The sequence below is a fragment of the Gymnoscopelus microlampas genome, assembly GCF_963454915.1.
Source record: "Gymnoscopelus microlampas genome assembly, chromosome: 13".
NCBI classification, from domain to species: domain Eukaryota; kingdom Metazoa; phylum Chordata; class Actinopteri; order Myctophiformes; family Myctophidae; genus Gymnoscopelus; species Gymnoscopelus microlampas.
In genome coordinates, this window is record NC_139950.1 from 23,831,210 (window position 1) to 23,848,021 (window position 16,812).

Sequence of the window (16,812 nt, forward strand, 5' to 3'; positions counted from 1 at the left end):
CTAATGGCCATTTGTCTGATTCTCTCCCACTCTGATTTGGATCTGGGATCTGTTGATCTCTGATAGATGTGGTTGAATGGAAGGATTCATGTTTAATGCATGGTCACAGTGTTCTCACACCTCCACTCACTCAGTTATATATTGACCCCCCCCCATAACTTGCTTCATCACTCCTACAATATGTCCTCAGAATAGCTGGGAAAATCTTCTCTTAAAAAAGCACATTCACTTAATGTTATTCATGAAAATTGTTTGCAAATGATTTATCCATGCATTCACCTCCATCCGTTTATTTATCCCCTCTATTCATCCATCCGATCTCCCCTCTTCTCTCTCCTGCTTATCCATCCATTCATCTTTCCACACATACATCCATTCCTTCATCCCCTTTCTTTTCATATGTAATCCCTCACTCCATTCCTCTGGTCTATTTATCCTTCCTCCCTCCCATCCTTGATGCCCCCCCCTCATCCAGCTATCCCCCTATCTGTCCATCTTTCCTTCCTCCAATCATTACCCACCCATCAATCTATCCCCCTCTCCCTGCTACTGTATCTATCTATCTATCTATCTCTCCTTCCCTCCCTCCCTCCCTCCCTCCCTCCATCCCTCCATCCATGTCTTCAGGTTAATATATTAATATGAGGTCTCTCCTGTGTCTTGCTGAGCAGTGTGACTCTGAGCCTTATCTGGACTGTGTTGAGGAACTCTACTATACTGCAAGACCTAACCTGGTACTACTCTGTCTATATCTCTATATATATGCTTTTCTGCACTACCTTTCTATCTCGTATTCACTCACTCTATGGCCATCTCTCTCTGTCCATAGCATTCTCTCGTTCTCTCATCGCTGTTGAATTGTTTTCTGTCTTTCCGTACTGTACATCATCTGCTCCATTTGCTTTTTTCCCCCGTTCAGTTTGTCTCTCTGCGTTGTCCCTATGTCTCTCTGTCCGTCTTTATCCATCTAACATTCATCTAACAGCCTCAATATCTGTTCTCTCCGTGTTTCCAGCTTCTTTCCTTTTGTTTTCTTAGTGGTGAATGTTGTCTGGTTGATGGCCAACAGTCTTCCTCACAAATGGTTGTCGTTTGTCTGTTATTGTGTTTATTTTTCTTTATTAGATTATTTTAGTTTCATTAATGTGTTTGTTAGTCTTTATTGTTTTGCTTTGTTTTTGTTTCATGTCGGCCATGACTGCCGCCTAACTGACTGGCGTTGTCTTTGGTTGGCATGGTGATGTGATCATCGGTTCTCTGGTCAGGTTGTTTAATGTGGTTGTTTTGGGCCTACATGCTGAAACACGGAAAAGGAGTAAAGTGAAGGATAGAAGGGCTTTGAAAAAACTCTAGAAAATGGAAGGATTGGAGAGAACTGGGTTCTGCTGAATCATCCAGCAACACAATCCGCGCGTGCACACACACAGTCTATCACCCACACACCTCCCTCCCTCCCTCCCTCCCACTGTCTCTATCTCACTTATTCATTCGTACACGCAGTCGCCCATACAGAGACACTCATGTCACATACACACACACTCAGACAAACGTCAGCCATCTTGCCTGGATGCTTATTAATTTTTCTTTTAATCTGAACTCTTCCCTCATGTTTCTCTCCACAGAATGCCGCTATGTGCTCTGCTGTTTGTCATATAACATTATAGTTAACCAAACCGATGAGGTCTTTTGTGTTTTGTCTATATTGCATGTGTGTGAGTCTTTATGCGTGTATTTGCATGTGTGCTTGGCAATGCACACGTGTGAGTCCATTTTTATTCAAGTTTATGTAGTCTAGTCTAAAACTTTGGTCATAGAATTGGATAAATGTCATTCTTTTTATGCTGCATTTAATATATATTTTTTAATATAGATATTTAAATTTGACCAAAAGATGCTATGTGCAAGATGTTTTAAATACCCCTCTTATAGATGTTCCCAGCAACCAAAGATATGTTACCAGTACCACTGACTCCTACGTCAGTAGTAGTGGAAATGTTACTAGTCCTGTCTGTACTGTCTGGACTGAATGCAAAAATTGGGAATTCAAATTTCAATTGCACTTTTGTTTACCAGCACATAGCACCTTGCAATGAACCAGTGATGAAATGGTGTGTCACAACAGTAACGCAAAGTGTATTGTTGTTGTTTGTAGGATCTACGGTTGGAATACGGTCCCGACTCCCCAAGTCTGCTGGGAGGAAATAAGTAAGTCGACATCGCTCCTTCTGTTATTTACTCTCATGCATCCCTTGCTCTCTCCATCTCGCTTTCTGCGAATCTTATTTTTATTCTCACTTATATCTCGTTGCTTTGTGTCTCTCTTCACTGTCATTGAGAGACATTCACTTCAAGTGGGATATTGACTTTGTGTTTACGCTTGAGAGAGTGTGCACGTGAAGAGAGCTCTGATACTCAAAAGTTAATTATTTATTTAGAGCAAAACTCTGCCGCGCAGAGATGCGCTGTTAAGTGTGTGCATGTGCGTGAATGCGTGTGTTCATGTACGATATGTGTGGAATAAATGAAATACAAAATGAAATGCAGCTGAGCAGACAGAAGGATCCAGTTGAGGTCAGGGCAGCAGTAGGAAGATGTCCTATATTCTGTCAAGGGCTGGCTGGAACTCAGTGTATTGTTGTGTTACATGCGAGTGAGTGTGTATGTTGAGGAGTGATGGTCTCTGTGTGTGTGTGTCGTCTAGGAATGTGTTTTTCTTTTTCAACCCAGAATTTCTGTGTGTGATCACAACACAACGTGAACTACAAAAGAAGGATTTAATTTGCGAAGCATTTATTTTAAAATGGCCCGACGCGCTTCCTTTCTCACTTTTCTCCCCTTCCATTCACCCCTCTCCTCCTCTGCTCCGCTTGTCTGTCTGTCCGTCCGTCCGTCGCAACAGGAGTCTTCTCAAATCTGTGGAGGAGGAGCTGCAGCAGAGGTAAGTCAAGCCCCGCCCACTTCCTGATCCACACGGGTGTGCTGATATGCTGGCGCTTTAACCCCACCGACCCATCACCATCAGCCAATCACAGTTAACTAATTCAGCCAATTCACACGTGACTAACAAGCTATAAATGGCTGTCAGCTACCACATTGATACCAGAGTTTGGATTCTCCTGTTTGGTTTGGGTTTTTTGTCTTTGTTACACTGGTCGACGCTTTCTTTTTTCACTGGAAAATGCTGTGCTTCATTGGAGCGCCCTGCAAAGCATGGCTTTTACACACAGACAGTCACATGCATACACGTGCGCTCAATTTCTTTGCCAAAGCGGCGTTGTCGTTTCTTTGCAGCAGCAGCACTGTAGTGAAATCGCTTGCCCCCTTCCCATAGGTTAAATAATTTGTACATAGCTGTGTGCTTTGATTTATTTTTTAATCTGTACATTATGAAGTTACGGTAAATGTTTGCTATGGCCCACATGGTAATCCAGAGTGGATCACAGCTACTCAGCTATTTGTATACACAGCAGTAGCCAATATTTCTCTAGTTAGTTCACTCATTACATATGAATAAAGTCAAAACCCCATTTTGCTACATCCTGTGCATTCTCTGTTAACTGTTAACAGATTAAATGTTCAAAAATATTTTATGTTATACTTAATATGATTATGTGATAATCCAGTTATACCAAATGAGATTCACCCGTATAGAACATTTTGTTGTTAAATGTTTATATATCTTAAGCTTTTATTTGATTGTGTTGCCCATATAGTACATTACAATTGTAAATCGTTTTGGTACAATACTTCTAGTATTGTAACAATTGTTATCCCTGCTTGTCTCTGTGTCTCCCTCCATTGGTGGGCAGAGGTAACAGCAGGTTTTCTGCTGCTTCTGACCCCTATAGGAAGAGATCCTGGGACCTGTTCCATTCCATGAGCATACTGTATTACCTTCCGTGTGCCCTCAAACACTTCTCCTTCACAGATCTGTAGCATTGTTCCTCTTAGTCAATAAGCATAAACAACATGTTAAAGTTGTTTTTGTAAAGTTACACTGGGGTTTAATAATACGGGAAAACATTGGATAAATGTTTTGGTTTGTCTTGTCCAGGTGGGTGGGCTTCCACTGTCCACAAATCACAATGCAATTTTGGCAGAAAATGTATCTAATCACAAAAAAGTTTTACTGTCAAATAGACTTTTCTGTAACTGCCAATAGTACACCCGTCTACACAATCTGGACTACACAATCAGAAGAGAAGATTCTAAATTATTCAAAATATTTCAAACAAGATCTTTCAAAAGTGGCAGATGTACACGTATGTCTACAGTATATAGCTAAAATCTTAAAGGACACCAATGCTTTCCCGGTTTTAATGCGTTAAACCAGATCGATGAAGTGAGAGGTTTAAAATAAAGTTTTAAAGAATGAGGATACATGAGAAGCGTGCTTACACGGAATGGAAGGGTTCCTGTGATACAAGACCTGACACACCCCCCCCTAGCCTAGCTCCAGCCTACACATGTAGTTAGATCTGTAGAAGACTGGATGAGGCCAAAAGAAATCTGTCCATTCTATGGTTTGTTTTGGTTCAGACTTGTCCAGTCTGCTCAGATCTGCCCAATGTGTCAGAACAACGAGGGCTTTTTGAGTTAGTTTGTGGACCAAGCATCACTGAGCTCTCGCACCCCCCCCCCCCCCCCCCCATTCCCATCCCTCCTTGTGGTGTCACCACTCTCTCTCCTCCCCCTCCATCTCTCCATTTACATCTATCTTACCTTTCTACTACTCCTCTCTGTCTATCCTCATCTTCACTCCCAACCTACGTTCCTCCTTCCTTGCCTCCGCTCATCAACTCCTACTCCTCCTCTCTCATCCCTCCTCTACTCCCTTGCATTCTCACTCCCTCATCCTCCTGTATACCTGCCGTATCCCTCTTTCCTTTGTTCCATCTCCACCACCACCACATCTTTTCTTCTCTCCTCTCTTCACCTCCTCTCCCACCTCTCCTCCTTCCTACGTTCTTCCTCCCTGCCTCCTTCTTCACTCCTTTGTCTCTCTCTTACCTGCTCCATCCTTCACTCCCATCCTCCCTGCCTTTCTTCACCTCCTCTCCCCGTTTCCCTTCGTCCTTCCGTCTCCACTCTTCTCCCCATCTCCTCCATTCTTCACTCCCTACATCCTTACCTCGCCTCTCTCTCTCTTCTCCTCCTCACTCTCCATCTTTCCTTCCCTTCCTCCTTCATATCCTGTCTCCCCTCCCTTGCAATCTCCCCCTCCTCTCCCAGGGGCCATGTGGCACACTTAGGGGATGATGAGGATGATGATGATGATGATGGTGCTGATGAAACTCACAATCAGTAAGTCCCCTCCTAGTCTTAGCGTAATCCCTCATCCCTCTCTCTCTCTCTCTCCGCTCCCTTGCTCTTCTCATCCTCATGAGAAAGAGGGAATGATGAGAAGGAGCAGAGAAAGGATGAAGGCTTCCTTTCTTTGCCACAGTTTCATCCATGCGTCTCTATGCAACGCGCCACACCATCATGCCACATAATGATGTTTCTTTGTGTGTTAGGGAGTGTGTGTACGTGTTCTGACATTGTGTTTTCCAAGCTTTGTGTGTGTGTCAGCCTATCTCATGTGAAAGCTGAAGAAACACTAACAAAACACCCTAATCTCTAACCTGTAACCATTGTGGTGAAATCAGACATTATGCAGAATTAACATTAAGATTACTCAATGTGTATGTGTCTGGATTACATTTTTAGCCCCGCAAGCGGTGGGGGTCTAAGAATGGCAATGTCAGTCCATCCGTCCATCCACCACTTTAGCCCCAAACAACTCATCTCAAAACCAACTGACTGGACTGCCATGGAATTTGCTGTACACCTTCATGCTTGCGGAGGATGACCCCAAATAGGCATGGGGATCAAAATCCAGTTCTATAAGACCCTTGTTCAAAATCAATAAGGTCTGATCTTTGCGATACTCTGAGTCTTATCGAGTCAAGTGTGACCGTGAAGAGTGATGTATTTTATTTAAATCACTGGTGCACAAATGGTCGATTGCCTAATGAAGTTGTTGAATTATCATCAATGTCAAAGTACCTCAATGTTGCACATCAGATAAAACCTTATACCCTAATTTGACGGTGTCGTGTCAAAAAGGAACAGATCTACAAGCTAACAAGATGTTGCCATATGGCATGCTGTTGGCTTGTAGATCTGATCACCTAGCAGTAACATCTTATCTAACAGATCACACCAGTGTGAAAACAAGATACATATTGAAAGAAGCAAAACAGTTTCTTCAATATTTAGCTGAATATTTAGACCAAAATATGTTGTTTAACATCCATCAACTTAAGTTAAGAAATAAAAAGCTATATAGTTCTGTTAAAGACAAGGATCATTAAACGGTATCAATAATGGTATCAGTATCAATACAAATTAACAATAGGAATCCCCATTCCTAGACCCCTACTGATTTTAGTTCACCGCCAGGCCAAAAGGTCAACTTCGCACAAAAGATACCTAAATATGCAGATTGTAGGATGGACCAACTGATTTTGGTGACCCCATGGTCTGTCCTAGCGCCTCCTTCAGTGAATTTACAATGTATGTTGTTATACAGTTTTTGAGGCATGAAAACTCCGTTGACATGTTCTTGCATAACCAAGCCTTGTGACCTTGACATGTTGTGTTTCTGTTTTTTCCGTGTGTTCCGACTCGGGCCACCATCTGTTCACCTGAGTGCTGTGTGTGTGTGTGTGTGTGTGTGCATGCATGCGTGCCTGTGTGTTTGTGTGTATGCGCTCTCGCGCTGCTCATCTCTTTGCATCTACAAAACTGTTATTTGGCACCCAGCCCCTCCTTGTGTAACAGCCAAATGTCTGAGGCAGAGCAGATTCTCTTTATAAAGACAAGTTAATAGTTTACATTTATATTGTAATTATTTAACGTTTAACATTTGCGCAAAAAATATCACACTGAGGAGAATGTAGTTCCTTCATTAAATGACTAAGTTTAAAATGAGCTCCTGTCTGCTTATTGTCTCTTACAGAAACAAGGCTTTGGGGTTTGGCTAGCAATAATGTTAACTGTCATGTTGTGGGTGTGGACTGGATTCTTTATTAATTGGTGGTCCTCTCTCTGTTCATTTTCATTGGCTCCCTGTCAATGTCTGTTTTGATTGTGTGTGTTCTTACTGGTACAGCAGCTGTCACTCATCAACTAGTTGCTCCATAACATCTGGGCCCATAAGGCTGTATTAATGAAACATCTCAGAATGACCAGTGCTGATCTTGGACCAAATGTTCTGTTAAGTTGGGGTCACTACTATATGAAGTCATTGTTGGTAGTCCTTAACAGACTGTCAGTATCAGCATTGATATCTAGCCACTAAATCCGGCACTCTGTATATCAGACTACTTCAAAATGTTCCTGCACTGAGATCTAGTGTTTGTATTTCTTGATTTTCTTTTTACAAGGATCTCTGATTTTCTTCTAGATTATGGGCATAATGTATTAACCACTTAAACATATACTTAGTTGACCGTAGTACTCTAGAGCTCCTTGTCGAAAAAAGCTCATTATGAAAATATTCGCCCCCAGAATAGGGACACAAGGGTTCATGTGATTATAAGAAATGTATCTTAAACAAGACCTTTTTACGATTTACCCAAAAAAGGTTAAAAAATAAACTATGCCTAATTGTATGGTCTGTCCAATGGACACAGGTCAGCATCGTCACTCTGAGAGACTTCACGCATCCATTTCATTTGTTCATCTTGTTTTATGTAGTATTGTATCTTTTGGTTCACTTTCTCATGTCTCTATATTTTAGGGGCAATGGTTACAGTTGACTTTTCAATATGATTTTATTGTTCAGTCACACAGGATGATTTAAATGTCCTATATAGCTGCCACTGCCAATGGACCTCGAAAAAGTGATTTGATGTGAACAAGCTGGCATTGTGATCTGGATTATACCTAGCCCGGATGCTGTCCAGCTACTGATATACTGTACAGTACACAGTACAAAAAGACACGGAGGGAACCATTTAAACCCTATATACTTAGTTGATCGGGGCCCCCCAGGGCTCTATATTTGTCTTTAATGGTGAAGACTCCAAAACCACTGTCATGATATAAGTCCCCTACTCAAAAATGTCATATTTATGATCACATTGCAAAATAAATCACATTGAGATGAAAAGCGTAACCAGTTCCTCAGGAGTACATGATACTATACTAGTATACTATTCTGGTTAACTAGTATGCTAGTATATTATACTCCCATCCCATTTTAAACCCTGTATGTTATATTAAGCAAAGGGCATGGCTTCTATGATGATATGTACTCAAACTCCTTCCTCTTCTATCTTTTCAGCAAATCCAGCACCATTATGAGGCCAAAAGTCCCGCCCCCACTTCCTCCCAAGGTAAGAACAACCAATGATATTTGATGTTTAGGGCAACTCAGAGCTTGGTGTTTCTTAGTTTAGTCATCTGGTTACAAACTGAATCTGAATCAATCAAACTTAGTTTGGTATCATATTCTAAGCAGGATGATGGTGAATTCACGTTTACATAAGTGAAATGGATAAATATAGCCTGCAGATCCAGACAGGACATGTTGCCCTTTGTGGCATCTTATTTTGGGGCTCTATTATCCATCTGGTGTTGAAAACCCTACTAAATTTCTCTCTGTGCCAACAACTGGCTGGACCAATCATCCTCTTCCTCACAGAAACATAGGCAGAGTTGTGGGTAGGTATATCACAACCATGATGAAAATCAACAAATGGTGAAGAACTTGTCTCATTCCTGTCAGTGTGCCTTTTATTATCAAATTATCTTCACAAAAATAACAAATCAATCCTTTTCTGAGGCTCATGTCAGATTATCCTATTTGTGTTTATAACAGGTGACAAGCAACATTTCGTCACGTTGGATGATGTTTAACACAAAGGACCATTGATAGGTCTATTCAATTTAGACTGCCACCCCTCTTTATTGACGCCTTGAAAATGTTTTGAATAAGCTGAGCGCCACACTGATATTGAAGTAGCAATAAATAAGGATGGCCCTATCCAGCCTACCAGAAATATGCTGGAGCTGTACCCACACTAAGCTGTTCGCATAATGATGTCCTATTCCTTACAGACTGTATTTTCTGTGGAAAAAGGCTTTAAATGCGTGAATTCTGAACAAAATGTACTTTGTACTCTCTCTCGCTCTATCCTTCCTCTCAATCTCTCTTTTTCCCATTCTCTATTCATGTCTCTGTCCCTCTATATGTAAATCAATCTGTCTCTCCTTCCTTTCCTGCAGCCCAAGTCCATCTGCCCACCTCACCAGCAACTGCAACAGAAACAAGACGAGAGCCAATCACACAGCGAGGATGACTGTGGAGGGGGCGGGACCATTAAGCGTTGCCCGGCCCCGGAGACGGCAAGCCCGGCCAAGGCCTCCAACGTGCCCCCGAGACCTCCGCCCCCGAGGCTGCCTCCCCACCGCCGCAGTAGCTTAGGTAACGAGAGCCCGCTCCCCGCGGAAGCCGACTGCTCTGGCCCAGGTGATGACGGGAGCTTTAGGCATTTCTGGGAGTGGCTCCACGCGCCTCACACCGAGGAGGAGCTGGAGGAGGCGTGGGAGGTGCTGAAGGAGGTGAAAGAGGAGCAGGAAACAGAGAAGGAAGACGAGGAGGAAAGTAAGGGTAGTAGATTGGTAGTCGACCTAGACCCCCCCTGCCCCCTCTCCTTTTGATTGGTTGTCTGGTTCCATCAGTCAGTCCTCATAAAGTCTGATTGGTTGATTGTTGCAGCGGTTCCACCCATCCCATTGGCTCCTGCTGAGTCTGATTTATTTGTTCCATCAGTCAGTAGTCGGTACTATTATTATTCTTTTTTTTTTTGTTAATGTGGCAATTCACCCAAAATACAAAAAATATATATTTTCCTCTTACTTGTAGTGCTATCTTTCCATCTAGATAGGTTTGATGTGAATTGGAGATTTTTGACATGCGATGTCTGCCTGGAACTCAATGATCTATAGATCAATGGTACTGGTGGCACGGTTCGGGGAGATATAAAGTTGGTGGCCATACTTAAAGGTAGGGTAAGTGATATTTTTGGGTTAAAACAAAAAGTATTTTGTTAAAAGGTTAAAATACTATATTCTGATAGTAATCAGAATATAATATTGCTATAGAGTGTTTTTTCAGTAACAGATGTCTCCCTGTCTCTCCAGCTCTTTAATAAACAGAAAATACATTTTTCGGTAGGTGTCAAAATCTCAGCCAATCAGGAGAAAGTACCCATTTTTAAGCTTAATTTTTATAGTGTTCCAGTTCCAATTTTGTCTGCTCATTTCTTAGTGTCATCACTTCCAATGTCACTTGTTTAATCTGTATCCTGATTGAGTTCTCTATCTTGATTGGATAAAATTGGAAATGAAACTGAAACGAAAATGCATTTTCTGTTTAATAAAGAGGTGGAGAGACAAGGATACTCCTAATACTGAACAAACACTCTATAGCAATGAGTACTATCAGAATATAGAGCTATTTAACACTTATTTTAACCAAAGCAAATCACTTACCCTACCTTTAAGTAAAAAAATAGTTCTCATTGAAACTGTTCACAATGAGGTCTGTGGAATATCATGAGTAACTATATCAGGATGTCTGGAGTCTCTTTACAATGTAATTATTTGGCACTTTGAGAGCCATAAACCAAATGGCATTGTATTGGGGTGAAGGCAGATATCTCCGTGGCACAAATCTCAAAACCTCTGGAAAAAGTATCTGGATGGATTAATAGCACTCCACACACAAGAGTCTATTTTGGGTCAACTGCCCCTTGAAGTTCTTCCCATCCGTCAGCTCCTGTAGAATCTTATTGGTTGTTTGTCCTTGCACTTGGCATTTTTTTTTTTTTTATTGTGAAGTATGATCGATTCTCTAACCCAATCAATCAGTGACCAGCTTCCCACAGCCCCCCTAATTTCTAGGAGAAAGAAAACAGCCACCATCTCGCAGTGTAGGGAACAACACAGGAATGGACACATAATATTTCTATTGTTTTTCCTTTTTTTGGGGGGGGGTTGTTCTTGAATCCTGTCCACTGCAGATTGCATTTTTCTGGCCTTGACTTTAACCACTTGAACCCCATCATCCATATTCAGATGGGAACATTAGCCAAAAATAGCCAATCTACAAGCTCATTATGCGTCGTGTCCAGTTCTCTAAGACTACAGGGGTTTAAGTGGTTAAAAGAGAGAACAGGGAGCTGCATTTAACAGAGTGAGAACAGTGAGCTTTAACAGAGAGACCAATGAGATTTAACACAGAGACCAGCGAGCTGCTTTTTTTTATCAGAGAGGGACCAGTGAGAGGCTGCAGACTAGAGAAGGGCTGAGTATCCATTATTCCAAAGTGCAAGAAGCTTAACCTTTTCGTTCCAATATTCAGTAGCTGGTAAATCCCTGGAATGTCCAACCACTTTTACTCTTTCAGCAATCAAATCAATTGTATGAAAAAAAAAGTAGAGCATCCTAAAGTCAACTTATTAGCTGCCAAATTAGCTAGTCTTGTTCATAAAACTACCCCTTGAGCCATAGTCTTAATTTAACACCCTGACTTTAAACTTTATTTCCAAATTATTGTGTGCTTCCTACTAGCCTGCTCCTTGCTTTCCTCCTTCCTCCCCTCGCTCCCTCCCTCCCTCTGTGCTCCCATTGGTTTGTATTTTGTCATGGTAGAAATCCACTCGCCTCACCTCAACCTGTCCTCCTGGTACAGTGCATTCCATATTCATCAAACTGTGGTGCATTTCTGTGTAATGTAAATGTGCTTTTGTGAGTAGTTTAGTAATTGTATTCACACTAGACATACAGTATTTGCTCGTACACATACATACACACACACAAATAAACAAACAAACATTTTCTGGTATGTACATTGTTCCTTTCTTTCTCTTATATGTATTCCCTGCCTTACATGCTCTCTCTTCCTCCCTATTTCCATTGATACAGTCATTCACTCTCTCTCTCTCTTTCTCACACACACACACACACACACACACACACACACACACACACACGCTCTAAGTTGTGCTTGTCTTGTAGGTAATGGATTGCAGCATAATGGAGAGCGGGACAGCCCTGCAGACAGACAGTCCACTATGCCCCCTAGTGTCCCCATACGGAAAGACAAGAAGGACGTTCCAGTAAGCACAGCACAGACACCCAGAGTCATATTGTATAACTGCAGTTATCTGGTGTCAGTTGTGCAATCTGTCCTGTGTCTAATACAAACTTTACTCTGACTAGCTTTCTAAGCAATTATGCTGATGTCAGCATTACCTCCTATTAACCCATGTATACAACATAAGCGAACAAAGCAATTCATATAGTATAACGTATGATGACACTTTCAGAGATAAGTGTGGGCTTTTGAGAAAGTGTTAAGTGGGTTGATAAATGCAAGTCAAACACTGTTAATGTACTATAATCCATATATAATACCAGTGACTAACTATTTGTATGTATGTGCGTCTTTATGATTTATAGAAACCAATAAGCAATGGCCTTCCACCAACACCTAAAGTTCATGTGAGTAGCATGACTCTTTTCCTCTCTCTGAGCTCTCTCTGAGCTCATTAGGAGCTCATTACCGTGGTCCATCTCACAGGTTGGTACACCATGTAGGAGCTAAATGGGGCTACAGTATGGCCTGCATTTCTATAATGCCTTTATCAAAAGCATTTTACAATGTGTGTTACATAATTGCTTAGGCAAAATTGCCCAAGCCATATTTTAAGGTTTTCAGAAAAGAAGGGATAAAAAAATAACACTATCTGCCTATGTCATCTCTTGACTTAGGCAGGTAGTGATTTTGGAATGTAACAAGCATTCTGATAAGCTAAGGACATAGGCAATAAGGCAGGGTGAATCAGCAGTGTTAGGAGAGTAGCGTTGAGCAGATATCACAATTTGCCCAAAATGTAACTTAGGCAATAAGTGCTATTACGCACATAATGGTGCCCAAAAGAAAATCCCAAGGTTGGCAGGTCTGCAAATGCATTCAATATTAGTTAGTGCTAGCTACAGGATTGGTCCAGGTGCTGGAAATCCTTGACTAAATAATGTGCTGGAATAAAATCTGCATACCTTGAAGGTGCTTGAAAAGTATCTATGGAAACCAAACCAGCACAATGTTCAGTACCTTGCTTTTGTGTTTGTGTCTGACTGTGTCCTCTTTTCGCCAGATGGGGGCGTGTTTCTCCAAGGTTTTCAACGGGTGTCCTCTGAAGATCCACTGTGCCACTTCCTGGATCAACCCCGACACAAGAGGTAACCAACCAGAAACCAGATTTCATTGTATCACATATCACTCCTTATTGGCTGATGAATCTGTCAATCATTGAACCACTTGTGTGTGTTTCAGACCAGTTTTTAATATTTGGTGCTGAAGAGGGGATCTACACACTAAATCTCAATGAGCTTCATGAAACCTCAATGGAACCGGTGAGTTTGACTGTCAGGCTATTGCTTGTGTATCTGACACACTCAAAATGTTGAGTTCCTGTCTCCTTTGTCTGTCAAATGCAGATGCCATTTTAAGAGTAATGGCTTCACATCCTATAGATTTAAAGGTTTGCTAACAAATGCTAGCAATTGGGGGCATCAGGTCCTAGATATTTTAACTGTGGCGTGAACACATTTTGAATGATGAGCGATCAATACACTATCAGCATCTTCATTTGCTGTGTTTGTTCTTTCCTTTATGGATCTAGCTCTTCCCTCGACGGTGTACCTGGCTGTATGTTATGAACAACTGTCTCCTCTCTATATCTGGTAAGACATGAGTTATTAGTGATTGCAATAATTGATGCTGTTTTAGGGGAGGTTGGTGTTTTTGGAACCCTAACTTCTCCTCTCTTCTAGGCAAGGCCTCACAGCTGTACTCCCACAGTCTGTCTGGCCTCTTTGGACATGCCAGACAGATGCAGAGATTACCAGTATCCATTCCCACACACAAACTGCCTGACAAGATGATTCCCAGGTAGCGACAACATCACCAGACCTGACACCACTGTCTCATCTGACATAGGACCATGACTGTTGTCAATATTACTGATCTTATGTCAGTATTTAGATGGGAAGAGAAAGGGAGTGATACATACAAGAACATGAGAGAAAGAGGTGGTGAAAGAGAGAAAATAAAATGACTGGTGAAGAGAAAGTAGAGGGTGTTGTTTTGAAATGAGTAATCGTTATGTCATGCAAATCTTGCTACCATAATTGACGGCCACAGTCATGGAGTGTACACGAGTGTATGTGCTCAATTGCCAAGCAGACACATGGCCCAACTAACTCCACATTTTCCCCCAAAATTCCTCAATATTCTGCCTGTGACACCAGCTGCTTCGCATCCCATCACTGTACTTGCAGGATGTACAATTAATATCAAACGCATTATGCTCCAATACTTATGCAAATCACTTCGCCAACACAAAATTCACGTCCGGGTGTTTCTTTTCACCAGCCAATCACCTTTCACGTTGCCACGTCCGTTGCCACGTCGCGCTGACGTACGCTAAACAAGCGCTGCCGTGCGCACAATGCAAACGAGCCCAAAGGCGCGCAAAAATAAGCCGACCATTGCTTAGACACAAAGTCAGACCTGGCAACGCAGCCTACGCCAATCATGTGTGAGAGATCTACAAGCTATGGGGCAGAGACGCCACCGTATCTTAGCAACAACTACAGCGCTCACTCTCATTGGTCGTGTCACGCTAAGAGCAGTCTCCAGACAATGGCATCGCAGACAGCTTGCTGTTACTGCTGTAGCCATCACAGGCAGTTGCAGCACGACGGACAGGGCGCTGTGATAGCTGCCATGTCGCTAACGCTAACGTGGTTGTCATGCCTGCAGCGGCTGTGCAATCACTTTGTCAACAATGCACGTTCGTGTGGTGAATGTCAATATTGCTGCTCAGTTCGTCCATTGTAGATGGTGTATGTTTGTGTGTGTCTTCTGGAGAACTATGTAGCCCCTACGGAACCTCTCCCTCCGCTGTACGCTGTATAGCTCCGAGATGAGGTCCCTCGTTAGTTACTGCCGTCTGTTTTCGAAATGGTCGCACGTCGTCCACTTTACATGTTTCTTACCCCTTTCTGCACATCGTATCCAAAAAGTAAAGCATTTCCGCCACTCTCTCAGGTGTTTGAAGTTTTAACGCGCCATAAAAGCTATCCAACGGGTTGAAGAAAGTATTTAATTTGCCTCGGTTTTCATCCGGTTCCATAATATTTTGCATTAGAAGATGCAATTCAACATTTGACCAGTAGGGTAACCAGTAATGTTATCTCTACGGGCGCAACTCTTGCGCAATGTCTTAAAAACCATGTAACCGGATGAAAACCGAGGCAAATTAAATACTTTCTTCAACCCGTTGGATGGCTTTTATGGCGCGTTAAAACTTCAAACATCTGAGAGAGTGGCGGAAATGCTTTACTTTTTGGATACGATGTGCAAAAAGGGGTAAGAAACATGTAAAGTGGACGACGTGCGACCATTTCGAAAACAGACGGCAGTAACTAACGAGGAACCTCATCTCGGAGCTATACAGCGGAGGGAGAGGTTCCGTCGGAGCTAGAGAACTATGTAGCTCCACAGCAACTACAGTAACTAACGTAATGGCAGGACCGCCCCGTGCAACGCATGTTAGGCTGCATTATGGTCATGTAGTAATTTCAGATAATTTCGCTCCGATTACAGCAGTGCTTATCAACCCTTTCACGCCGCCGCCCCCCCCCCCCCCCCCCAAATACACGTACTTGATCTGGGACCCCCCCATTCTGTTTGACTCCGTTCCACAAGTAAATATTGTGAAAATAGCAGATCTACAAGCTCGAAACGCCTCACGTTGAGAGGCTTTGTAAGCTTGTAGATCGGCTATTTTCTACATGATTGCCTCTTTCTTACATTCTTTGCCAATGTGGCCCATGTTTTCATAGTATAGTTTGTTGACTACTTCTGTTGCCGAAATGGCCATTTCCTTTACTTTCGTTTTTTTATTGTCTCCGCCAGGCCGAAAGGCATGGCGCAAGACTATGTTTCACCCCCTGTCCGTCCGTCTGTGATAGCTAATCTCTCACATCGTTGACTTGATCGCAGCAAAATAACAGCCCGATGTGGAGAGTCAGTGAGAGCTGGATAAACGAGGTAAAATGTGTCAAAAGGAGTCTGTACGGCTGTCGATAAATGAACACATGACGTCGGTGGGAGAGGAGATATTGTGTCTTTTGGACAAACAGCAGCGTGGTGCTGATGTTTGTTGTGTGAAGCAGCTTAATGTCAGAGTGTTTGTGTTGGAGCGCCTCAGTGCGGCTGCAGAGTTCATGTGCAACCTCTTCCAGAGAGACACAGAGACACTAGAAACTCTGCTGGGGGAAAAAAACACTGCTGGGCATTGACTTTCATATGGACATTGATCTACACACTGCAGGTATATCTGCTACACACACAACATCAAACTACACACTGCAGGTATGATGCAGCGTTTGCATTACAGCCAGCATGCCAGCGTAGTTCCCATATGGTTTCAAGGTGGGCTAAACCATATGGACCCCATGTCAGCAATGTCAGCGGCATCCACTTCAGTCCCAACTGCGATGCCCATGCAGGCTATAAGTAGCTTCTACCTGGCCCTTAGGTGGGCCCCAACTAGCCATGTTTATGTGGGACCAAGGCGGGTCCTAACTGGGTTTGCCCATGCAGGCTTTAACTGGGTTCTACCTGGGCCCTAGGTGTACCCTAACCAACCACAGTGCAGTGCCCATCGCTCCAATTGTTGTGAC

The 16,812-nt window shown here is 42.6% G+C and overlaps 1 protein-coding gene across 15 annotated transcripts in view; it reads left to right on the plus strand.

The window, feature by feature from the left end:
• Window positions 1–16,812, plus strand: part of LOC311058141 (mitogen-activated protein kinase kinase kinase kinase 3-like) — a 58,058-nt gene that overhangs the window by 28,773 nt on the left and 12,473 nt on the right. For 4 of the 15 annotated variants that reach the window (XM_084075456.1, XM_084075466.1, XM_084075463.1 and 1 more), the window contains exons 15-26: window positions 672–734; window positions 2,153–2,205; window positions 2,900–2,938; window positions 5,233–5,304; window positions 8,333–8,384; window positions 9,277–9,655; window positions 12,073–12,173; window positions 12,517–12,558; window positions 13,215–13,299; window positions 13,394–13,473; window positions 13,743–13,803; window positions 13,894–14,011. In XM_084075456.1, coding sequence (XP_083931582.1) covers window positions 672–734; window positions 2,153–2,205; window positions 2,900–2,938; window positions 5,233–5,304; window positions 8,333–8,384; window positions 9,277–9,655; window positions 12,073–12,173; window positions 12,517–12,558; window positions 13,215–13,299; window positions 13,394–13,473; window positions 13,743–13,803; window positions 13,894–14,011 — 1,145 coding nt within the window. The remainder of the gene's footprint in view (window positions 1–671; window positions 735–2,152; window positions 2,206–2,899; window positions 2,939–5,232; window positions 5,305–8,332; window positions 8,385–9,276; window positions 9,656–12,072; window positions 12,174–12,516; window positions 12,559–13,214; window positions 13,300–13,393; window positions 13,474–13,742; window positions 13,804–13,893; window positions 14,012–16,812) is intronic. The other 11 variants (XM_084075459.1, XM_084075460.1, XM_084075465.1 and 8 more) reach the window with 9 other exon arrangements.